This window comes from Malus domestica, chromosome 01 (genome assembly GCF_042453785.1).
Source record: "Malus domestica chromosome 01, GDT2T_hap1".
Classification (NCBI taxonomy): domain Eukaryota; kingdom Viridiplantae; phylum Streptophyta; class Magnoliopsida; order Rosales; family Rosaceae; genus Malus; species Malus domestica.
The window spans coordinates 20,328,343-20,354,173 of NC_091661.1; the positions used below are offsets into that span (position 1 = coordinate 20,328,343).

A 25,831-nucleotide genomic window follows, 5' to 3' on the forward strand; every position below is an offset into this window, starting at 1 on the left:
TATTCTCACAGCAGCTTCCAAAATAAGCCCTTTTTTTTTAGTTTACCAAACACAAAAATGACCCTCGGCTTTTTTTCACAGTGGCTTTTTTTAAAATCACCTCAATCCCAAACGGGGCCTTAATTACTTGTAACAATTACAAGTAAACCATGATATTGTAGGCTCCCCAACTTATCAATGAGCTTCGAAAAGACTATAGTACACGTGCACAGAACGGCTCCAGATCTGTTGTTTTTTAAATTACATCTTATTTGTGTCTCATTGCTAATATGTTGACACATGTTATTTAACTTAATCTAAAACTTAACTCTGTTAACTTTATTTATTTAACATTTTAAATTTAAAAAAAAATCCAAAATAATAAAAAACGGTTGGGTTAACGAGGTGAGCAAACCCAAATAGGATTCTTCACTTTCTTTTACGTGGTTGTTAAGTGAACAAACTTCTCTGTGGACGATAAATGCTTCGATGGAGGTTTCGGTGGGGGCATGGACGGTGGGGATGATGATTCCGGCGATTTGGGAGGTGGGTAATTTGCTGGTAAGGAGGTCGACGATGAGGATGCGGGGAGTGATGAAGAAGACATTGGAGGAGGTGTATAGGGAGTGGCGGTAGTGGGAGGGGAGGTCGGCGGAGATTTCGGGGTTGGGGTTGGGGTGGAAGTGGTGGAGGAGTTGGGATTTGAAGAAAGGTTGGTGGGGGGAGAGGATGAGGATGGTGCCCTGAGAAGGAGTGTGGAGGAGGAGGATGGCGGCGATGAGTCTGGGGAGGAAGAGGCCGGAGGAGAGAACGACGAGGCCGCTGCCGTTTTGAGGATCGTCGAGGAGTTCGGTAATGATGTGCTCGTGGAATTGGAGCATTTCGGCAGAGAGAGAGAGAGAGAGAGAAAGAGAGAGAGAGAGTCGGAGAGTGGAGAGAGACCAAAACCAAGTTTTTGAGATGGTTTTTCAGGGTCACGGACTCACGGGGGAGTTCCGAACTCGGAGTTCGTATGCAACTGTTTGGAGGCTCATCTCGTTAACCCAACCGTTTTTTATTATTTTGGATTTTTTTTTAAATTTAAATGTTAAATAAATAAAGTTAATAGAGTTGAGTTTTAAGTTAAGTTAATGGACATGTGTCAAACATTAGTAAGAAGAAATAAATGAGATACAATTTAAGGGACATCAAATCTGGAGCCGCACATAACACACATGTGTAGTTATAGAAATTGAGTTAAATTAGGCACAGAACACGCATGTAAACAACAATAGTTATAGAAATTGAGTTAAATTTGGCAAAATTGATAACAAAAGTAAGCTACATATGTAAAATTAACAAAACCAAAACACAATACCTAAAAAAATAAAAACACATGCAAAGCAAAACAAAAGTTGAAAAAAATAAAGAGAATACATTCCTTTAAATTTCAAAATTAAATTCTTTATTTTTATATAAACATACAGAGGGTTCAATTAATAAGTAGATCCATACCTGTAAATCTGCCATCTTATTTAAATCACCCAAGAATGTGGTGTTGTGACAATGCTTCTTAGTGGAAATGCTCAAAGCTACAACATTACAAATTTGATTAAATGGAAGGATTAAAGGGGAAATATATGCGTCAAATCTAGGATTCAGTACCTCCCGAAGAGACAAAATTTTGGTCCCGACATATTAATTGTGAAACATGCCCAAAGCTAGTGGGCAAAGGCCCCAGCCAAAAAACAAAATACAACAAAATTATATAGGATGTGAAAATTAGCAATTATGGGGTTTTTGTTTTGTTCCATTTGTGAATTGTGACACTACATGGAGGGAAAAAGGGGGTTTAGCCATACTTTTGTACTTTTGTGAACCAAGTTGCAATTTGCAAGATGTTTGTGTGACATAGAGAGATATTACCATTGGCATTGAGTGCGTCTTAATTTGGAAACTATAGTTACTATCATACTGATATTGTTCTCAACTTAATCACCTGTGGAATTTAATTAGTATGAGGTTTTATCACAAAATGCCTTTTACGAATTATAAATGTGAGTAGTTAATATAAGTTGTGATTTATTTTGTAAGATGACACATTTGAGGGAAGGTGGTGATCAATGGCAGATGCACTAGATAAGTGGTTGTGAGGACCTCTGAGGATCACCCAAGTTTGGGCATATGTGGTGGAGGAGAAAAGTGTAGTGGCGGACTAGTAGGTGCAGTTTCTGAAAGTGTTTAACGAAGGAGAAAAAACTATTTTGTTTTTCAAAGGACTTGGCCAAAACAACGTTGTTTTGATCCAAACCATTTAAAATAAAATAATTAAAAGCAAGTCTTTCTATTAAGTCAAGTGAGTGAGACAATTTTTAATTAAACTGTCATAACACATATTTAGAGTATGAAATATCGTCGTGTAATGTCGTTTGTACAAATATTATGAATCAAAAGTTGGTAGTTTATCTTTTAATTTTTCAATGTTATTTTGCGGAGCTTTTATATTAGGATCACCCGATATTAGAATCTTGGATATGCCATTGATGGTGAGTTTTGTTTCTCGATGGAGAGTATGCATATTTGGGAGATAATATGAGAGAGAAACACAAGAGAAGGGTACACTACGTTATTTTCAACTAATAAGGTATTGCAGAAAGTGAAAAAATTCATTACGAACTCATTTCTGCTTCTTACAAAAGCAGCTTGATAAGTATTCTAGAGGTTGCATAGTGAAAACTGTTGTTAGGAGGACAATGCTTTCAAACTAATCAAAATGTTCTATTTATTTATTTCTGTGGATCAAAATGTTTTATTTTATTGCTTAATTTTAAAGGAAAGTATCTTTTAGGCGAAAAAAACAATGCCAAACGAAACATAATAAAACAAGCAACTTTTTTTTCTTTCTCAATCTTATTTAAACCTCTAAAGACACCCATTCACCAACCATTCTCCCCTTAGGACCTAGAACCCTCCTCTCACGGTCGGTGATTAAGATGGAAATACGAAATCTTGATGCAGATCCACCTCCATTTGCTCATTTCATGTCAAAGGGGGTTAGTATTTAATATTAAATTTTAGTAAATCATCTATTCTTTTAGCAAGCATATATCAACAAATCATTTATTTGAGATATTCAATCAAACCTGCTAGTGTTTTTACTAGTGTAGCAATTTTCACTCTCATTTTCTCATTCTACTCTACTCTTATTGTTTTTATCTCTTAATTTTTGTTTGATTTGTTTGATCTAAACACTAAAAAGAAGTTTAAGTGCACGAGGACAAGGAGAATGTAAAAATCATTTTCCTTTACAAAATACTAGATCAACTTGAAGTTCAATTGCAACCAAAAGTTGCAGTTCAACAAGGATTTTATAGATCTGGGAAAATTGTACATAACTCATAAACACCACAATTCTCATGGAAATTTGCGCTTTCGGATTGGGCTTATAGGATAAGTTTTTTATTGTGACCGGACCACCCTGTGTTATTATATAAATGGTGAGAAATTTTATAGTTTAAGTTATTAATTTTTAAACATACATATCCCATGATTTGTATAGTAACATGTGGTGTACCACTTCGTGCTCCGATCACACTAAAAAATCTCTCAAGCTTATTGGTTCGGTTTGTTAACAGTTGTACAAGATCTGTTCACACAACACCAATTCACACAGAAATTTGTGATTTTGAGTTGGGTTATCGGGTCGATTTGGTAACAGTTGGACCGGAAGTTCAAATAAAATTTGTAACCATAACCAGCAATTCATTGGGGCTTTATAGATTTGGTGAAATTGTACATGACTTGTTAATACAACACTAATTCACACGAAAATTTGTTCTTTTGTGTTGGGCTTATCGGGTCGGTTTGATAACAGTTGGATTGGTTTATTTTTTATTTTTTTTTATGTAAATATATTGAATTGTTACTTTATTTTCAAACAAAGCTTACAAGTGTGACTTTTAGTAATATAAATAAATATTGGGAAAATTTGAAATAGGTCCAATTTTTAGTTACTTTGGACCCATATCAAAAGACCCCTATAATATATCATATAGGCACACAAAAAAAGTGTGAGAAAATTTTTTATTTTTGTTTTTGAAATAGAAGGAGAGAGAAAGAGACTCAAGAGAGTGATAGAGAATGTGGTAGTGGGAAGTTTTTTTTATTTTTATTTTTTAATTAGAGATATGTTAGAATTACATGTAGGCGAGACTTTGAAAAAAAAAGTAAAATTTGGTTGTGTGAAATTATATTTTTGCCTCATATTTCTTATTCATGTTCTATTTTAATTAGAGGTTTAAACTTGTAATTTCATAGGGTTTTGGTTGACAATAAGATTTTATTAATTAGTAGAGATATTGTACATATTATTAGATTTTGTTATTTGCAATCTAACAATATCATCACATACTCTTCTTTTTAAAAGGGGAACAACTGATGACAAATTTACAAAAATATACTGACACTTTTTGAAGTGTCAATAATTACACTATATACTAAATAATATCATTGTCATTAGTATTTTGTTTTGTTGTCAATATTTTAAGCCTTTAGAATTCCAAAATCAAGTTTTTTTTTGTTCACGGGTCACCCATTAAACAAACCATTATTCACAAGTGGTTTCGTTTCAAGCTTAACGGTTTGAGTCTAGATGACCAGTTAAAACTGTTGTTTGTGATCAGCATGACACAAATACGAGAAAAGGGATGTCACGTTGTTATGTCTAGGGAGAATGACTTATATGATGCGGGTTCACTGTTATGGTGGCATCACATGCTAATGAAGTAAAGACATGTGTTTACTTTTATCCATATGTCTTTATTTCATTAGCAAAGGACGCCACGCTACGATGAATTCGTGTTATGTAAATTGTTCATCTTGTCTAGGTATGTATACTGTATACAGCCATACAGGTAGAGAAGTAAATAAGGGATACATCTTGGATAAATTCACTCTGGGTTGGTTGGGTTGGGTTGGGCTGCAGGGTTGGCTGGACAAGTGTGGAATGAGAAAGGACCCATCATCAGACAAGTGACTCAATCCGTAGGACTTTCCAAAACCTCTCTCTCTCTCTCTCTCTCTCTCTCCCCCCTCCATCCCATTGCTGTGCAGTTTGCACTGAGAAAGAGAGTGTGAGAGAGACTAGTCCCCACAACTTTGTCCTCGCAGCTGGACAAAACTGCCACCGCCAATAATGTTTGGGACCTTGTAAACCAGACAACCCTAGCCCTCTCTCTCTCTCTCTCTCTCTCTCTCTCTCTCTCTCTCTCTCTCTCTGTTCTGCTCAGTCTCACCAACTCTCTCAGTTTCATGTATATCTAAGCATCACCAACATATCTTCTCAATCAGTTTGAGAGTATTTCCACCCCTCATTTCTTACCTCATCCCCTTTGTTACTTTTCACCCTCCATTTTCTTCACCTCACCTCTTTAACCTCTCTCTCTCTCTCTCTCTCTCTCTCTAGGAGAAGGAGGACTGGAAGGAGGAGGCCCATTTATTCAAACATTTGTGCCAAAGTACTCTCTCTACCTGTTCTTTCTGGTCTCCTCACTGAGTTAGTTCTTCAAGGCTAAAGCAGCTCAGCATTTAATATTGTTCTATTTTAAGAGCATATTTTCACTCCCATCAGAAAACAAGGGAATATAATTTATGGTGTTGTTGGATTCATGGGGTCTCATTTTTCTTCCACTTCTCATTGGGGCTTCTCACATTTATTGCCATTGTTCTGTTAGCATCAATGGAATGTGGGTAATATATTTCTAGAGAGAGAAGGAAAGAAAATTTAAGGCACACCCAACAAACTGCTGCTCTCTCTCTCTGCAGCCTGTAATGGAGAGGCTTCTTCAAGGACCCATTAATCCCTGTGTATGTTCTTGTGTTGTTATTTTGCTCAATTTGTACATAAACTTTATTTTTCATTAGTCCCTTTTTTTGCATCAAGAAATGGACTGCATTTACTCCTCTCAAAAATGCTTTTGCATTCAATGCAATGTGTGTTATTTCTGGAAAAAAACTATAAATTTCCTCTTTTACATTCTTTTCTCCTTCTTCTACTTTTATATTCCAAATTTCCCACTTGAAGGTTGAATTCTTTTGTTTTATTAGAAAAGGGTAGGTGTGAAACCCAGTAAAGCTCTTCCCTTTTTCCTCCTTTTTCTCTTTCTTTATCAACATAATTTTTAAAATTATTTCTTGGGTTATGGTGTTGCAGCAGTTCTTTGGTGAGCATTTGGATTTTCCGTTCGAGCAAAGTTTGAATTTCACCACAGAAACCTTGAGATTTGAGGAGGAAGAAGAATCCGACCACCCCCACCTCTCATTGCCAAGCTTGGATGACAGAATGCCATTTCTCCAGATGCTACAAAGTGTTGATTCCTCCACCACCACCACCACACCTTATTTTCCATTGAAAGAGCCAAGCTTTCAAGCACTTTTGAAACTCCAACACTTCAAAAAACCATGGGAGTTGGATAAAAATTACATGCCTGAAATGGAAACCCCAATTCAGAAAGCTCTGGAGCTTGAGAGCTGTGTGACCCATGCAATGGTTGAGCTGCAACATTCACCTGTTAAATCAGAAGGGAAAGACTCTCATCTCCACCATTCTATTTCTGAGTGCAACCAAGGGGAAGAAAAACCCAGCTCAGTTGCTGGGTCTCCACCACCACCTACCTGGATTCAGGTACAAAATGGTGCTGAGAAAACCCAGCAACCCAAATCTACTCCGGCCACCAGGGAGAGGAGAAAGCGGAAGAGAACAAGGCCAACCAAGAACAAGGAAGAAGTGGAGAGCCAGCGGATGACCCACATTGCGGTGGAGCGCAACCGCCGCCGCCAGATGAATGACCATCTCAATGTCCTCAGGTCCCTCATGCCCACTTCCTACATTCAAAGGGTAAAATCGTATTCACACGATCTATATCTTCTTATAATTTTATGAACACGCGCTAGCGATTTTAACACTCCCCTTTTAGCCTTCTGCACTCTTTTCGGAGCTTGCAAATAAAATTGTAACCATACAATTTGGATTATGATGGTTAAAAGGAGGGTGCCAAAATCGCTACGGCCTTTTCGCAAGTTAATTAGCTTGAAGTAATGAGTTTTTTTTCGTCAGTTAAAATAAGTTTTTTGTTTTTGTTAAAAGGGTGACCAAGCATCAATTGTTGGGGGTGCAATAGATTTTGTGAAGGAATTGGAGCAGCTACTTCATTCCCTTGAAGCCCAAAAGAGAACGAGAAAAGCAGCTGATCAAATCCAAGGGATGAGCAATATTGGTGACAACAACAGCTCTTTCAGCTCCTCATCAGCATCCTCCTCTTCTCCCTGCAGCATGGCAATGCCATCCAATGGAATGTTCATGAGTCTCTCCCAATGCAGAATTGGGTCTCATGATCAAGAAAGCACTACCGCCACCTTCGACGATGAAGGCACTGCTCAGAACAAGTCTGAGGCTGCAGACATAGATGTCACTGTGATCCAATCCCATGTCAACTTAAAGGTGAAGTGCCAAAGGAGAGCTGGACAGCTGATGGATGCCATTGTTGCACTGGAAGATCTTAGGCTAACTGTTTTGCACCTCAACATTACATCTTCACAAGACACTGTTCTTTACTCTTTCAATCTCGAGGTATATATTAATTCCTTATTTATCTATATATTTTTCCATTCTGTCTTATCTGTTTGGTTTTTTTCATAGTCAAACATTCTGACTTGCATCTCAAGCTACCTTAGCTATCTAGCAGGCTAAGCATATATGCTACTTTTTTTTTCACTGCTCTTTCCCTCCTTCTTGGGAAGGTGTGTAATATAATATAACAGTATAAAGTTTTTTTTTAGTATTTTGAGATTTTTTTTTTTTCGGTAGAAAGTCAAGAATACAATTATTCTAAATTTTCACAGTATAATGGGTTTGAAGAATTTGAATTTGGTATAAATGCAGATAGAAGAAGGTTGTAATTTAGGATCAGCAGATGAAATTGCAAAAGCAGTACATCAAATATTCAGCTTCATCAATGGTAGCAGTTGATTTGTTCAGTGAGTCAGAGGATGCTCCAGAAAGCAGCTAACTTTCATTTCAGTTCTTAGACAGAGTAGGGAGAAATGTAAGGTCTTTCACTCTTTCGAGATATTTGGAAGGGATAAGGATTGTCTGCCCTCCTAGTTGTGGTGCCCTTCCATGCCCTCCTATTTTGTGCGATCACGGTTAAGCCACGTCAATATTTTATATTAATTTTTTAATGAGATAATAAGACAAAAAACAATAAAAATATAAAATATTAACGTGGCTTAACCGTGACCGCACAAAATAGGAGGGCATGGAAGGGTACCACAACTAGGAGGGCAGACAATCCTTGTCCATTTGGAAGATGGGGGAGTAGAAAAAATGGCACCTATGCTTTTACATTGCTTCCACCTCCTAGAATGTAAATTTGTGACTTGTGAGGGTGTTGTGTGTGACAAGGCAGATTATGTTTACTGATTGTTTCTTAAATTATCTTTTTTGTTTTGTCAAAAAAAAAAAAATTCATGTTTATTTAATTAATTAGAAGAATATGACCTATTTTGTGATGCTTTAGTTATTTTTTAGCAATATTAAGGAGACCAAAATTTGAAATCAAAATTAATTTGTGAATTTAGTTTAAAATTTTAATCTTTTTAGTATTATTCTTAATTTTTATTTTATTTTTGGAGGATTTTGGGGTCCACTTCATATTGAATATCTCGATCCCATCATTACAAACTTTGAAATGGAGGCTTCTCTTTCTATATTTGACTTTGGGAGGCCTATGTGTATCTGGGGTGCTTCATCATTGTATATGCTTTATGCATGTCCTTAACCCTACACCTTTTTCCTGCCTCTTGGGTTTCTGAAGTCTATAATTTTCTTTCGGCCTACAGAGATAATACTGTAGGAAAAATCTAGCCATACAATAAAGAATAAGTTCGTCCTGGTTTGGTACTAAGGTTTCTGAAAAAATTGGTTATAAAAAAAAGTTAGGAACATTTTTATGTTTGGTAAACATTTAACTTCAGTTTTTTTTTTCATAATTTTGGGTGAAAAAAAAAATCAAAAACACAAAGCTACAAAACCCAGCTTTGAAAAACCAGCTTTTTTTGCTTGCCCAGCTTCTGCTCAAACCGATTTTGCAAGAGGTGCTGAGGCCTTTAATGAAATTTTCCAATACCCAAAATGGCCTTTAGCAATTAAATAAATAATACATTATACCCGTCGACTTCGTCGCCGACCCTGCCACGTCTCTCTTCCGTCCTCTCTAACTTTGAGCTTCTTTGGATTTCTGGGACAGGAGCGGCGGGGGGTTCGTCAGATTTCTGGGTTTTGTCGAAATTCGAGACCTCTTCTTCGGATTTCTAGGCTTTGTCAAAATCTGAGTTGCATAAAGAATGCTAGATTTGCACCCTTCTGCTTGACATCCAAAATCTCAATCGGAAAGCCTTAACATCTTTGCCGCTAACACCGACGGTAAGTCCTGAAATCGAAGCTCATCCATCTTCCTCGAATCGGTTGATGTGACCCAGCCTTCCTTTCCCCACAACCTAGCCTTCCTTAGGATCAAGTAGAGAGAGACAGAGAAAGAATGGGGAGAGAGGAAGTGAGCAGTGAAGATAGAATATACAAGGGTTCTACAAAAATAAAATAGGGACATGGTAAAGACGAAACAACTCTTAGAGAAAAGAATAGAATAAAAAAATTAAGAATATCTTAATAAAAAAAGGTAAAAGTATATTCTTCGAAGTTCACAACTGTTTATAAATAATTTATATAAATCTTATAAATGTCATAATAAAAGAAAAGATAAAAAAACTATTATATAATATTCAACATCATATATTTTTTAGTCATTTTACACATTCGAAGCAGTTTTACAAAAAAATTTACCAAACATTTTAACACTGCTTTTTTTGCTAAAAGAACTTTTACAAAAAAAATTTATCAAACACTCTATTGTTTTATTTCACAACCATTTATTCTCACAGCACACCAGAAGCAGTTTTTTTTCAAAACACAACAATACCAAACAAGCCCTTTATCTATCTAAATCCCTTTTAGAGTATGTAATGATACTTACCACTTTATCTGCAATGTCTGTAGATTATTATATGGAATCCGGATTCTCGCTAGATCTTCTTTGTGAGGATCTCGAAGATCCATAAATCATGTATGTTCATCGTACATCGTGCGATCAGAAATTATTTTAAATATTTTTATTTAAAATTAAACACAAGCAGTACTTGACAAAAATTGACCGCACAATATACGATAAACGGACACGATTCATGAATTCCTTGGATCCTCACCAAAAAGGATCCCGAGAGGATCCTGTTGGTATTATATGGTAGAAAGAGACCGCTCGATCTGCAATATGAGTATATTGTTGTATGGTAGAAAGAATTGATAATCTAATCTAATGCGAGTCAAATTTGAAAGTTGAAACAGGATAAAAACCTTTCTAATTGCCCAATTCTATAGTCCAAAACCCAGCAAAACTTTATTTACTACTGTTGGAACTAACCTGAGGGATTTGTGTTAGTAAAATAGCCCTTGAGATATAAGACATAAGATGAGAGAGGTTAGGCTACAGAAACTTGAAATGTGAACTTAAGTTGGCAGTATGTGCAGCTGAATTTGGCTCACTCCCATGTGCCCTCTGGAAGCTTGTGAAAAGAACTTTTTACAGTTATTGTTGCCTAATAAGTTCATGCGACCTATTATAGCTAAAGATAAATGTATTGTGGCCGGAGAAAGTGGTACCACCCCCACATGTATTGCACCTGGTGCTTGTGGTCGAACATTACAACATAAAATTCCATTATTCAACTTTGTTTTGCCACTTACTATTACACAGTCTAGTAATTTTGTTTTTATACTTATATTATATGTGAATGGTCTTAAGTTCGTTTCATGTGAATAACAAGTTGACATATAAATGATTTTGATAATTTTTATTGTATGAGTTCTACAAATATGAATGGTCTGAATCAATGATATGGAGCAAAAAATAATCAAGAAAAATATAGAGATGACACGTGGATTCTAGGGTGAAAATGACAAAATTACCCTCGAGTAATATCTGAACTCTTACGCGCGAGCAGTGGACAATCATGACTCAATCAAGGTCAAAAGCGCTCAAAAATAGGTAATTATTCAAAACCTATCTCGTCCATCCCCATCAAATCTTCTTCATAAGGTAACCCCCAAATCATTCATTTCAAATTATATTAATTAGCTAATTAATTGATTTATTACTCAATTAATTTATTAATTAGCTAACAAATTATGAATCACACCCAAAAAACCATCCAAGTGGTCAGTCCCCATCTTCCCAAGGGGGATGGCCATACCCCTATAAATACTACCTCATTTTCCCCAAAACTCAATTCCAACTCTCTTGCAAAATTCTCTAAATTCTCCAAACACTTTTCCCTCAAAATTCTAACTTTGGCATCGGAGGTTCTTCAGCCAAAGCCCCCCATTCATCGTGGGTGCGTGAGGCTCTTGCCCTTGACCTAAGGTGCTATTTGTTTTCTAGTTGCAATTTTGTCCAAGAAGAAGAAGATGGAAATTTGCATCCACAAACGAGTTACCTAGCTATAACTCTTTTTGTTGTACTTGTTACAGTATGTAAAGATGTGCTGCATATGGTTCAAGATTTATTAAAACTAATGGTGCATGATGAAATGATATGCAGGTGTGGGATGGGTTGCTCGAGATTTTGCTGGCTTGCTGCAGGCGGCGCGGGGCTCGGGAGGGAGACTATGCCGTAGTGCTGCAGCAGCTGAGATGTTAGCAATCCGCACTGCTTTGGAATTCTGTGTTCGTTGTGGTTTCAATTCAGTGGCCATCGAATCAGATGCTAAAAGCATAATCCAAATGCTTTGGAATGAGACTACTCCTGACTTTAGTTTGGAATGTATTTTTGGTGACATCGTGACTCTAGCTCGTGGACTAGAGTCGGTAACTTACGAGTTTGTTTCTCGGGAAAGTAACCGTGCGGCGCACTCGGTGGCCAAGTATGTTTTCCAAGAAGGAAAGGATTTTGTTTGGGACCATATTGGGCCTGATTTTCTGTTTAATATTCTGGCTCAGGATGTAAACCTATCTATTCGTTTATAAAATTTCTGCCTTTGGTTTAAAAAAATAAGGGAGACGGGCAGAGGATGTGATGCGGTAGAAGATTTTGTTGAGAGAGGAATGGGCTTGAAAGGATGGAGGAAATGGAAAATTTAAAGTCAAATGGTAACAAGATACAGAAAATTAAAAATCCCATTTAAAGTAGCCTGAAAATTATCATATGGATGAAGACTGGAGAGGGGTAAAGGCAGGCATGCAAAAGCTACAGCACATATCCCTATTTGCAAGCCCTAGTCCTAGTCGTCAATTTTGGTCTCTGCATTTCTTATTCCTTCTCAACAGCCTTTCTCCAAGGCCAGTCCAAATGCCAGTCCCAATCTAGTCTTCCATCCAGGTTAAATTTTTTGTCCTTCTTTTATAGAGTAGGATTCTCTTTCCTCCTATTTTCATCTCATTTTCTCTCCTCCTCTCACACTTTGATTTTTGTCTTATTGTCTCTATAAAAAATTAATATAAGATATTAACGTAGTTTAACTCTAATCTTCCAAGTAAGAGAGGAGGGAAGAGAAGGAGAAAAGATTAGGAGGGAAGAGTATCCTCCTCCTTCTTTTCCTCCCTTTTTCTTTGAACTTTGAAGCCAATATCTTATTTATTCATCATTTCCTTAATCTTAGTTGACATTTAGGTTAAGTAACATGATTAGCCAACTGAAATTTTCAAGTAATGGAACTAACCAAGACATGCAATCAAAAGGAAAAAAAGAGAGAAAGAAAGGCATCCAAAAGATCATACTAAGTAATAAATGGAGAAACTAAGTAAAACATCAAGTTGAAATTGGTTTTTCAGATAATACAAGTGAATGCCAAAAATATGAATTGAACTGGAAAATTTTAATTCAATATATGCAAGTAGAAGAAGTATGGAGTGAGATTGTGGTATTTCTTACTTTAATGGTCTCTCTTTGGGGACAACAATATGAGCATGAAGACAGACAAATTCTGTTTTTTTATACTAGCATTTGCCTACACACTTTGTGTGTATGAACATATTTTTTTAGAAAATGAGAAGGAGAGAGAGAGGGAACGTGGGGGGAGTGGAAGGTTTTTGTTTTTGGTTTTTTTAAATTTTAAATTTTATTTTAATATTGGAGGTATTTTAACATCACTGTAGGTGAGGCTTCAATAAAAAAAGTATAATTTGGACATGTGAAATTACATTATTGCCCATCATTTTTTGTGTATGATAGAAGACTAATTTGTCTTTTCACCCTCTTTTGGTTTACAAAGAGGGTTTCATTAATTAGTAGAGATTTGCATTCCATATATAGATCAAGAGAAATGCTAAGGAAACTCTCCCAAAGTAGGCATAGATTCTCCATCACCTCGTATTTTTGGCACAATGTTTTATAATGTTGGCATGAAAATTGTGCCAAAATATGAGTTGCAAAGAATTCATGGAGAGTTCCACTTTTGAGAGAGTATCCTTAACATTTCCCACAGATAAATGAAAATTGTAATATCCTTAATGAGATAGAACATTAATCAAATTAAATTGTTATTAATGTAGACCATATATTATTAATCACTATGATCACCTGTTTAATACATTTCAACAATGTCAATCATAATATGTTTACTTATAAGGAATGAGAATACAAGATATATGTTACATCTCATTCCCGACTAAGAACAAAATATATGTTACATTTCATTCCTGACAAATTACTTATTTACTAACACACAAATAAAGAATAAATATATAGTTTTATGTTGAAAATATGTAGGCCATTCTCAATGTTTACAATGTGTCATTACCAATGAAACTATGTTTATCCTATACCTAAACAACTTAGGTATGCATCATTTCTCAAGTACCCTATGTTACTCCCATTCTAAAATTGCAAATAAACACGCCTTAAACAGTGTTCGTCTCGGGCAATTTTCTCATCTTATTCCCATTCTTCAACTTCATATGAGTTCTTCTAGTTCTAGCTAGATAAAAGTTTTTTCGCAACCCAATTAAAATATATTGCGTTCTTTTAAGAAAAATTAATCCGAAGGAACAAAGGAACTTTTTAAAAGTACTTGTAATAATTTGCAATAACTTTGATAATGGGGTAATCGATGTTGCAATAGAGTCGATACAACCACTTATTATTATAATTTAGTGGTATTCTTCTTCATTTGTAAGTGAAAGATTTTAGGTTTGATTCTCACCTGTATTATTGCTAATTCATTGTGAGGCTTAGCCCACTCCCCCACCCTCATAGTGTTAATATTATCGTTTAAAAAAAAAACAAAATAGAGTCGATACAAAAAAGAGAAATGCTAAGGAGATTGTTAAAAGTGACTCTCTATATACTCTCTACTATCTTATGTTTTTTGTATAATATTGTCAAGGGAATTAATGTCAAATTGTGAGGTGACAGAGAGTTTACGGAGACTCTCACTTTTGGGAGAATCCCTTAACATTTCTCTACAAAAAAAATAAAATAAAAATAAATAAACGACAGATGGGTACTACATAATTAGGAAAAGTCACTTGAGTAAATCTTTAATAGTCCAAACTACTAGATGGTCTATCTTTATAAATATTAAATTATCAAGTAAGAAAAATTACATCAATAAAATTATGACTGTTCATTTTTTATACTGCTGAATGGTTTAAACTATTAAAGAAAAATTTAAAGTAACTAATCTTGAACGGAATGTATTAATTGAAGTGGGTTAAGCAGCCTCGGGCAACTATATTCAATAATAATGCACCCAAAAGGAACATTTGTCTGAGATTATGGAAGTAAGTGTTTGTTTTATTTGGAAACCCGAGCCCGTATTTTATATATAACCTTATAAGGACAACGAGCAGCATTGTAAGACAATACAACAAAAACCACTAGGTGTTCTGAATTATCGATTATTCTGTATATTTTAATCGTTGTATTAAAATTTAACAATTAAAACATTTAAAATATCGAATACTTTTTGGCGCCCAAGAAAGTCCCGACAATACCATACAAATCTCACATTTCCAGATTAATATTTAGCATTAGTCGAATCATATTAGCTGTATTTTAATCACTTTCTCCCCTTTGCTAATTTTTAAATTTGCAGAGAAAATTTCAAGTCTCAATGTGGTTGGTACTAGTACCAAAGTAGACGCCGTCAGCTGTTTAGGTAGGGTTTTGCTATAGTTCCATGCAAATTGTTTAGGTTTTTTTCTTTCATCGGTTCCTTTCCAACACTAGCACAACTTTATCCGGCAGTTGACACTTTTATGCGACTAACGTTTACCATTTGTTTGATGGGAACAATGCACTTCAATTTCCTTTTTAGTTTCCCCCCGCTGAAAACTTATTCTTCGAAAATCCAAATTATTATGTCGTAATATACAACTTATAATGTCACGATATAACAGAGTGCAAATAATATTAAAACAAATAAAAGTTCTTGTGATAAAATCAAGATTTAAATCTACTGAATTACATAAATAAGATACCAAAATTGATAAACAAATAAGAAATGAAAATTATACATCTTGCATAAAGATATCATGTTACTATCACGTGAAATTGTATTTTGAGACTAAACACTAACTTCAATAATTAAGAGCATTTTTATTCATTTTGGTGGATTTAGGGTTTTGGGGAGTTTTTATTCAATGTCTTTTTTTTAGTACATCAATATTTTTACACTAGGGGGAGGAAGAGTTCGGTTAAGCCACACAATGTGCAGCTTAATTTGGTATTGAATTTGCCATCCACAAGATTTGAACCTAAGACCTCTCACTTCTAAGCGAAGAAAAATAACACCAGACCGTAGCACTAAGTGGCCATTCAATGTCTTAACATAAATTAATCACTCTCCACCCATTATGAAAAGTAATAAATGTAGCAGTTACTATATTCACAATGTTTAGTTTTTATTTTTTGTTGTTAACGCTCAAAATTTGCAAGTTAACAAATTAAAGCAATAAACCTTTGGTGGGCTTGAGATAGAAACTAAAATGAAATAGACTCAGTATACCCCTCAAAACTGGACTACATCCACTTTGTTTCTCAAATTGTATTGATTTTGATTTCAAGACTACAAATAGCGTTCGCCTTAACACAAGAATTCTCTATTACATCAGTTGTCCAACCTCATTACAAGAGGTTCCCATCTCTTTATATAGGCCCTTAATGAACCCCGAAGCCTTGGGCTCACCTTTTCTTATTTTTTGGCATTTAATGCCCCACTTAGCTCGACTAGCGTACTGACAAGTTTTTACCCATCAACTGGACATTTGGCGGTGAAGTGCACTTGCTTAGCTGATATTGCATGCCCTTTCTAAGTGATATGTGTTGAGCGACTTGCTCGGCCTTGGTTATCCAACCCCGTCCCTCCGAGCAGTATCTTGACCACCTTTACGTCTCATCATAGGCCTCTGATTTTGATTGTGGGTTGCCACGTGGCATGATTGACGTCTGAGTATGCCTGCTCCTAAAACCTTGCGCCACAAAGTTGTCAGCCTACCCACATATCTTTTGCAATCGAAAAGTACTTTGCGTAACCTAGTCGGGCTGAGCTAGTTGGCAGTTGCCCTTAATGCTCAAGAAGATCGTCTAATCCCCTTGGGCCTTGGGCTTCTTAATCTTCTTTTTGGTCTTTGACTTCACTTTGTGCTTTTCACGGCCTCTTTCCTTGCCTGCACCATTTGGAGGGCCTAAAAGTGGCTAGTATTAACATATGTATGATTCACTTATTCAACGGATAAAAATAATTTAGAATATGTTACTATAATCGCGCCACATGGCTGTATTTTATTTTCGGTTAAAAATGAAGATTTTTCTATTTAAAAGATTTTTTTAAATATAATAGATTTTTTATTTTTTTAGAAGTCAAGATCGTTGGATTAAAGTTGTCATTCAAATCAGAAGGCCACAAAAGTGTCGCATAGCAAAGATCATTGCACTTTTAGCTTTTGACCGGGTCTCATGCAGCATGTTCGCATGGGTGACGTCATCCTGCCACGGTTGGGCTTAGACCAACTCCAACCCTTGGAGTAAGTCCTAAATTTTCCCTTCTATTCCCCCCCCCCCAATTTCATTCCAACCCTTGTTGTAAAATTGGGTTAAGTGTTAAAACCTAAAAAAACCAAATACCAGCCAAGATTTAGCCCAAAACTAGTGATGGAGCCCACATGTGAGAGTGGAAAAGCGATGTGAAGCCTAAACGCCAAAAAACCACTCTCGGATGTGCCAAACGTGCTAGCCGCAGCACCAGCGGGACCCCATCCACATTGGCATGTCCCCCTTGTGTTGGCAGCCATAATAACCTAACATCTAGTTTTTGTGATTCAACGGCCTCATTTAAATGGGTCGTTAGTTGATCCAATGATCCACGTTCAAATTTCTTTTTTATTTTTATTTTTTATATTTATATATTTATTGAATCCAACAACAGAGATCGAATATAATAAAATCTAACGATAAAAAAAAGATCTAATGGTCCAAATTTAATCCAACTGCTAATTTTAAAAAAAAATTATTATACTCAAAATTCACCTAAATTGAGTGGTTTTTCAATATTTATCAGGATTTAAATATTTTTAGGTTAAAATGTTCATAAATTTAATTTAGGATAGTCTACATAATTTTTTTTAAAGTTAATTTAAAAAAAAGCCTAAATTCATTCTTTAATAATCTAAGGCTAAAATTTTAGGCCAGAATGGTTGAAGCAGAAAAACTATTTCTAAGTTAAAACCTAAATTTTATGGGCTAAAAATTTTAGATTTTACTCTAAGGGTTGGAGATGGTCTTAAGGTTAGAATTCCCATGGCTCCCTTCGTGACTGCCAATTGGCAAGGCTCTCAATAATGGGTGGAGGGTGTTTTGGAGAGGTTTTGACGTACACCTTGCCATGGAGAATTGTGATGGGTGGAAGTGCTTTAGAGTCGTTTTTTTATCGCATCAACCCGTTATGTAACGACTTAAGAAACCTCAACCCGAACTCTTTGTGCATGTAGCAAATTGTAAATGATTCAAATAAAATTACTAATTCATTCAATCACCATTAGAATGTGAGTGTTACCCAAAATTAATTAGCAACAGCAAAATTAATTAGCAACATTTATAATTTATATAAACTTTTAGGGGTGTGTCATTCACACACCTCTTTTTAATTTCTATTCATTGATCTTCTTCACATCATCCGATCCAACGGCCGAAAATTAAAAGGGTGTGTAAGAAGTAAAAAGGGGTGTGTGGATATCACACCCCAACTTTTATCATTATTATCAAGAATACTTAGAAATTCCAAGGAGGCTTCACTGAATTGATCTCAATTTGTTCTTATTCAAAGACAAACCTTCCTAATTCCTACTTCCTAGTTCCTCCTTCTACTACAAAGTTCAAGTTCCGAAGACAGAAATTGGGTTGTGAATTGATTCAGATTCACACTCTACTCGTACTACAGCCAGAGAGTAGTCTTCGCACACTTCAAATCCCAAAGGGAACCCATCTGTCTCTCTAATGGCTGATATCTGACTGCATGCCTTGCTTAGGCTCTGAAACTGTCCATCATGAAATACAAACAAGTCGCCCTAAATCCTAAAGTAAATTGAAAGCACACAGATATAAATCGAGAGATTTTTTAGTATGATTGAAATACGAAGTGATATATTATATGTTATTATATAAATAGTAAAATATGTTTGTTAAAAAATTAATAACTTAAAAATAAAATTTTTCACAATTTATTTACAAATACGTGATGTGTCATTAGTATTATAATCACAATAAGTAAATTTTCGATACCAATCAGTGTTATCCAAACCACCAAAACACATCTAATCTTCTCATTTTCTGTGTTTCTTGTGTCGCGTCTGAACCCGGGTAACTGGGTTTTGTCCATATAAGGCTGTCATTGTCATATACCTTTTTATCTTAACATTACCATTAAAACACATTTTATTAATGTTTTGGTTAGTGGATGTGATGGGTTTTGGGTCAGAGGGTAAGATTCCACATCGTGGGGCATCCAGATCTTAACAGAGTGCCCAGAAATCTCCTCGGAGACTCTGTAATTTTTTCTGTGGGCCCTTCCATCTCGAAATTTCGAAGAACTTTGCCTTCCAAGTTTTTTTAACTAAAGCAGAAGCAAATCAGAAAAATCAGAATCCCAAGTTCCCATCCCTAGGTTTTTCATCTTACCAGCCCCGATTTGACTAATGGTCAATCACCCTCATCATTCATCAATCAGATTCAGCTCCTCAAAAACCATTTTTCCTATACTTTTTTCATTTTTGTTGAAGTCAAAACAATGAACCGAATCAAACTATTCAAAAGGGTCAAAGTAAAATTTTGGATTGTCCAGTCAATCACGCTTCTTCTTCGACAGCCTGCGCGTGTGTGCCTGCTTCTGCGCGCGCACACATACGCAGCCAAAACTGTTCTAATGCAACGTTTTATTTTAGTTCCATGATTGCACGGTTGCACGAAAGAAGTTGGAAAAAAGCTTTGATGATCGGCAGAAAGGCCTATTAATATATTGCTTTTTGTTGTTGTAGCTTTCGGCTTCTCTCACTTGTCCCTATACTGTGGCTTTTTTGCCACACACCATGAAGCGAGGCCTTTTCTTCTTGCTCTCAAGTACCTCTCTTCTTTTTAGGTTTCTATCTCCCTTATTTTTCTAGCTAGTACATGTTTAGGGTTATAGAGCTACTGTCTGTGGGTAGGAACTTATTTCTCTGGACCACTATGTACATATTTAACTGTATCTATCGCTCACATTTACTGATTGTATAGTTTCATGATAAGATTCATATCATGTATATTAGAGTGAAATTATACACTTGATACATCGTAAAAGATAAATATATAATTCTATACAGTTGATAACTGAAAGTACAAATCATTTTAGTTTAGTGTTAAAGCTTAAAACTTGACATAAAAAGACATCTATCCTTTCATAGAGACTCGGAGGACAATCCAGTTGTGAATTCAAGCAGGTCTCTCACTAGTTTTTTTGGATATGTTTTAGGGAACTTTAACGAAAAACTCCCGGTACTATTCACTTTAATGAAAACCCACATTTTTACATTAAAAAGTCAATCTTGGTACTATTTACTTTATTTTTTATTTTGTTCTTATCGTTAAAACTCAAAGTTTTCAAGTCATTTCCATTAGTTTTTCTTATATTTTTATCATTGAACTTCACCATCTTTTCTTTTCTTACATCCAACACTGCTTAACCAAAAACACGTTCAACCAAATAGCGTAACCTAAAAGCATTGGCGACCAAAATAAACTCATCCACTAGTTGCATATACACGGTGGAGTGATAATATATATATATAACCAATGGTGGTAAAAATCACTCAGAAAAAGCAAAGGAGAATGGGTTAGGGAATTGTATATGCTCATATATCATGGATGGGTGAAGTACATGCAAAAGGTGAAATGCCAGTTTGAGTTGTTTTACCAAACAGGTGGTGGAACGAATGCATGAAATCTCATATTTCACAGAATAAAGATGGCTAAGAAGACAAATTAGTCGTAGTGTGGGGACTAGAGCAGTCTTGTAAACCACTCTTCCTCTCCTCTCTCGTGCTTGTGGGACTGGGGGCTACATAAGTTTGTTTCGGTTTCTGATCCAAGAAGCAAAGCTTTTTTTACATGATATGGTTGTCCGCCCATCCCTTTCCTACCAGCAAATTATTCACCTAGAAATCAACTCCCTTCAATTATTTGAACTTTTACCAACTAGGGTTTTTAGTTTTTACCTTTTCACAATAGTGTAAAGAAAGACAACACGTATCATTATACAAGTGTATTGAAAGTTTTATTTTTAAGTTGTTTGTTAATTTTTTAACACAAATATCTCACCAGTTGTTTGATAAATTAGGTTCTCATCATTTCTTTTGCTACTCCATTGATTAAAATCCTATTCATTTTCAATTTTTTTTATCAAGGTCCTTGAGTATTAATAACATTAATAATTATTTTAATAATAAAATATTTTTTTATTTCTAAATATATTCAATTAATGTTAATAATGTGACAATTAGTATATTTATATTTATGACTAAATTTTTTATCATATATTTTTAGTTTTAGTTTGTACCATTTTTAATTTGTACCAATTTTCTTTTCAGTTTTAATTTGTACCCATATATTTTTTTTTATTTGTATTTTTTATTTTGCTAAATGTACCCATGCTAATTATATGTACCCTTTAATGTAAAACTTTTTAATCTTAAAATATACTCATTCTTAAATATACCAATTTGTTATATGTAAAATGTACCATTTTTTTTATATATAAAATCTATTCAATTTTTTTCTAATCCATTTTTAAACTTATATGGGTACATTCTTTTTTCTTTGATTTTAAATTGTATCCATGTCAAGTTTAATCGAATAAATTTACAAATATTATTAAGCCTAATATATTTTTTTTGTTGTGATTTTGAAGAATGTACCCATGTTTTGATACAATAAATATTTTGGTTAATTTTGATGAATGTACCCATAAAGTACCCATAGAAATAAATTTTTTGGTTATTTAAAATCTCATTTATATAAACAACTAAAATTTCTAATTTTTAATTTAAAAAATATAGTAACGTACATAGAAATAAATTATCACATTAATTTTAGGAACCTCAATAAAAAATTAAAAACCAATAAAGTTTCAATCAAAGAATATTCATAACTAAGGACTGTATCCAAAGTATCCCTTATCAAAATAGGCTCATAACTGAAAAATGGTATAGAACGCATCCAATCGACAATTGTTTGGCTTTCTCCACCAATGATTACTAGTCATCAATGTTTTCGTGAACGACTGACACTAGTATTATTCTTAAGTGTATTATGTCAAAAATAGGCTTTCTTATTGCATGGTTGATAAGACGTTGCAACTTTGCCGTGCAATAAAAAATCTTGAACCAAGGACCCGATTATAGGACATTGCTTTTGCTGTAATGCTCCCCTTTTCTCCAAAAGAAGGAAAGTAAAGTATCACCCCTAAACGGTTTCTCTTAAACTTAATTATTGGCTCTCGGCTGAAAAAGGTTTGCAGTCATATAGTATGGAGTGCCTTTCCTTTGTGGGCTTTACTTTAGACTTAGGTTCAAACCTCAGCTCACTACAACCCACCAAAACTTCTGTTCAAGTCTGGCTCATTGCAGTTAAACTGAGGGAAGCCCTGGCCCATTATTATAAACAAGATGGCCTGCCCATAAAAAAAGTTCAAGTTTAGCTCTTTGCAATTAAATTGCAAATTAAAGGGGATGTATTCAATTAGGATTTAAAACGATTTTAATTCTTTTAATAAATTTAGGGGTATTCAATCAAGATTTTAAGTGATTTTCTGAAATTCAAGGTGTATTCAATTAGAATTTTAAGATAGTTTATTAAAATCCTTAGAAATCCAGGTGTATTCAATTAAGATTTTAAAGAAGTTTATAACATTCCAGGTGTATTCAATTAGAAATTAATTTTAAAGAATTTGAGAAAGTTGAGGAATTAGAGGGAATTAGAGAGATTTCGTAGTGTATTTTAAGCATCCACAAATCTCACCTCTCTCCATGAGATTTCGAGGAAATTGAATCAAAATTTTATATGGAATCTCTACAAATCAATTAAACTCCATAAAAATCCATGGATTTATAAATCTATTAAAATCTCTTAAATTCTCAATTGAATACACTTTTGATTCAATTTCCTCGAAATCTCATGGGGAGATGTGAGATTTGTGGATGCTTAAAATACACTACGAAATCTCTCCAATTCCCTCTAATTCCTCAACTTTCTCAAATTCTTTAAAATCAATTTCTAATTGAATACACCTGGAATGTTATAAACTTCTTTAAAATCTTAATTGAATACACCTGGATTTATAAGGATTTTAATAAACTATTTTAAAATTCTAATTGAATACACCTAGAATTTCAGAGAATCACTTAAAATTATGATTGAATACCCCTAGATTCATTAAAAGAATTAAAATCCTTTAAAATCCCAATTGAATACACCCCCCTAAATTTTCATCCCACATGTTTTAATTTTTTGTCATCAGATTGAATAATTTAAACATGTGACTGAATAAAGCAAAGGGAAATAAGATGTGTAGAACGTTGGATAAATGTCAACAATGAATGATAAATTTATATATGCTAATAAATAATAAATGCGAATAAATACTTTGACAGAGTATGACCAAAACAAAGTAATATTAAACAGAAAAACTGAAGATTGAGATTCCAGCACCAGGATTCAACGATCTAAGTCGAGATTCCAGAACCAAAAAGCTAGACTTCTGACGAATATCTTTGTGGTTCTCTCAGTAAGAAGGTTTGGGATTGTATAAGGAGAATTTGTTTTTTGCTGTGATCTAAATTCCATGCAGATGGATGTATATATAATTGATTTATGCATGTTTGCAACAGGTATGAATATGAGATGTATGTTTTGGGAGACATCTTCTCAAAGGGGTGCTTTGATCTTTGGTGTTCTTTCATTGCTTCAAACTTCATCTGAAAATATGAGTATGTTGATATAAAAATTAATTAATTAATTAAATCCGAAATTAATTAAAATAATTAAGGAATTTAATTATTAGAGCCTCAAAGCCCAAAACTCATCTTTTGATAATCAATTATATATTAAATATATATTAATTAGCATATCCCAAAGCCCAAAACCCTAAGCCCAATTTTACTCTCCAAGGTTCATCACTTCAATCATTTTCTAATAAAGATAAAACCTTATAAAGTGAGAGAACCTTTTGGTAGTGACCAATGTGGAACAATGTAGAATGGTATTTCTACTCAAAATTTTCCAACATAGAAAAAGTAAAAAAGATGTGTTGTTATCATTTGTCATTTTTAGTCATTGTGAGATAAAAAGGGGTCGATTGGTGTCTTGTTCGCATGTTGTGGAGTTATAAAGCAATTTAATAAATGGAAATCTTATTAAAGAATTAATCTCTCTTTGAACACAATTTTATTACCTAAACTACCCTCTTACTCTTGTTGAACACAAATTAATCTCTCTTTCCACACCCAACCTACTCTCTTCACCCATATTGTTTTTTATTAAAGAATTAATCTCTCTTTGAACACAAATTTATTACCTAAACTACCCTCTCAAACCCAATTCAAAATGTTAAGTTATCTTTACACCATTCCCTTTATAAAATAACATCTGCAATTGAATATTTATTTTTTTAAAAGAGGTGTCCTTGCCCCACTCCCCTCTTCCCACTAGCATTTCCATGGCTATTTTTTTTTCTTTTTCTTTCTGCTACCAAACCTAGACATTTGCTTTTTTTCTTTCTACTGATGTGCATAAGCAACAAATCAAACAATTCATCCCCTTATATTTATCAACAATCTAAGAACATTGGTAAGAAGTTTTTCCTTAGAATTTTCCAATTGCAGAAAGTTTAACAAACCATTCGAGATTGATGAAAAAAATTGAAACCCAAATACACATCTTCTAAACTTTAAAAAAATTGAAATCAAACGAACAAAATATTCATAAATTAGTCATACATTAGTTGAAGGATTCAAAACTTCAAAATCACCGTCCATCAATAAAAAAACTTGTTTTTCTCTACAAGACCTATTAGGGTTTTAGCCAGAATGAACATAAGATAAACAAGAAGTGATAGTAGGATTTAATGGGTTTATTGATAAATTTGAGTTTTATTATTAATTTCATTTTGTACTTAATATGAATTATGAGATAGGGTAAAATATACTATTAATAATTTAAATTTAGGTTGTGAAGTTTGTGTTGTGTCTGAAAATGCTATCCTATTTTTGAATATGCAACATATATTTATACATAAGTGTTTTTTTTTTATATTTAAGTCGCTTGTCATAAGCCACTCTTATTGTTTGGTGTAAAAAATTAGATTAATCTGGATAGTACATAAAGTTTGTACGTTGAAGGTAAGGTGAAATTTTTTTCAGTTTCAAAGGATTATAAGCGTTTAGATACTTATCTCTTCCAAAATTACCATATAGTAAAAATGAAATATTTAATATAGTGAGTTATTTAGTCTAATCCAGCATGTCACCAAAATAGTTTTAATGTGTACCAACATACATTGTAGGAGAAATAAAATAAGAGACCTGTTATTAGCACAAAAATCTCATTCTACACTCCTCACAAGTGTATTTTTCTTTTTAATTATAGAAAGTTTGGAGTGCCAAATGAGATTTTTGGAATGATAATAACAATTCCCTAAAATAAAAGGGGATAGTATAAAAATCAGATGAAAAAATTGAAAATCTTATTATTAAAAAAAGTAATTTGAGTGGTGGTGGTGAACATTCTATCACATATGCAAGGGAAGATACTTTACTCTGTTAGAACTTGCCCCAAGCATGATGGAGATGTTTGAGATAATTTACTCCCTTCTTCCCTAGTAGTGCAAATATAGGAAGGTTTTCAGACTCTGGTATTTTTTGATGGTTGGAATTGAATAAATCGAACAAAAATAATGAACAATTTAGTATGGATGTGTGAGAAACACGTGTGTTTATTTTTCAAAATTTTACAAGAACAGATTTTCTAAGTGTGTACTGTGTAAAAAGAAGATAGTTTGAAAGGATAATACTAGGGAAACCAAATTTTTTAAATCAAAATGATGTGGTTGAAGATGATTGAATTATTAATTAAATGTAGATTAACGTGGCTTGTTTCTTATTGATGACACATAATTTGGTTTACAATTTAGTTTAAAAATTTTGATCTCCCTGCATTACCCGACATATGGCCCTTTGGAGGAA

General features: G+C 34.1%; 3 protein-coding genes across 3 annotated transcripts; 2 read left to right on the plus strand and 1 right to left on the minus strand.

The window, feature by feature from the left end:
• Positions 1–258: 258 nt before the first annotated feature.
• Positions 259–860, minus strand: LOC139188059 (DNA repair endonuclease UVH1-like). Its single transcript, XM_070805090.1, has 2 exons — positions 444–860; positions 259–264 (listed from the first exon to the last, which is right to left on the minus strand). Exons 1-2 carry the CDS (start codon positions 858–860, stop codon positions 259–261), a joined length of 423 nt encoding a protein of 140 aa, XP_070661191.1.
• A 4,372-nt stretch (positions 861–5,232) lies between these two features.
• On the plus strand, positions 5,233–8,526 carry LOC103421747 (transcription factor bHLH57). Its single transcript, XM_070818249.1, has 5 exons — positions 5,233–5,823; positions 6,170–6,853; positions 7,103–7,585; positions 7,898–8,105; positions 8,337–8,526. The coding sequence occupies exons 1-4, from the start codon at positions 5,788–5,790 to the stop codon at positions 7,982–7,984; spliced, it is 1,290 nt and encodes a 429-aa protein (XP_070674350.1). The 5' UTR covers positions 5,233–5,787; the 3' UTR covers positions 7,985–8,105; positions 8,337–8,526.
• Positions 8,527–10,616: 2,090 nt separating this feature from the next.
• On the plus strand, positions 10,617–12,091 carry LOC139188076 (uncharacterized). Its single transcript, XM_070805136.1, has 2 exons — positions 10,617–10,704; positions 11,667–12,091. Exons 1-2 carry the CDS (start codon positions 10,617–10,619, stop codon positions 12,089–12,091), a joined length of 513 nt encoding a protein of 170 aa, XP_070661237.1.
• Positions 12,092–25,831: the final 13,740 nt, after the last annotated feature.

Excerpts from the sequence above, each read along its gene's own strand:
- LOC139188059 (XM_070805090.1), bottom strand. The coding sequence starts at position 860 with ATGCTCCAATTCCACGAGCACATCATTACCGAACTCCTCGACGATCCT.
- LOC103421747 (XM_070818249.1), top strand. The coding sequence starts at position 5,788 with ATGGAGAGGCTTCTTCAAGGACCCATTAATCCCTGT. Across the intron at positions 6,854-7,102 it reads CCACTTCCTACATTCAAAGG|GGTGACCAAGCATCAATTGT; the intron begins GTAAAATCGTAT and ends TTTTGTTAAAAG. Across the intron at positions 7,586-7,897 it reads TTTACTCTTTCAATCTCGAG|ATAGAAGAAGGTTGTAATTT; the intron begins GTATATATTAAT and ends GTATAAATGCAG.
- LOC139188076 (XM_070805136.1), top strand. The coding sequence starts at position 10,617 with ATGTGCCCTCTGGAAGCTTGTGAAAAGAACTTTTTACAGTTATTGTTG. Across the intron at positions 10,705-11,666 it reads TATTATAGCTAAAGATAAAT|GTGTGGGATGGGTTGCTCGA; the intron begins GTATTGTGGCCG and ends AATGATATGCAG.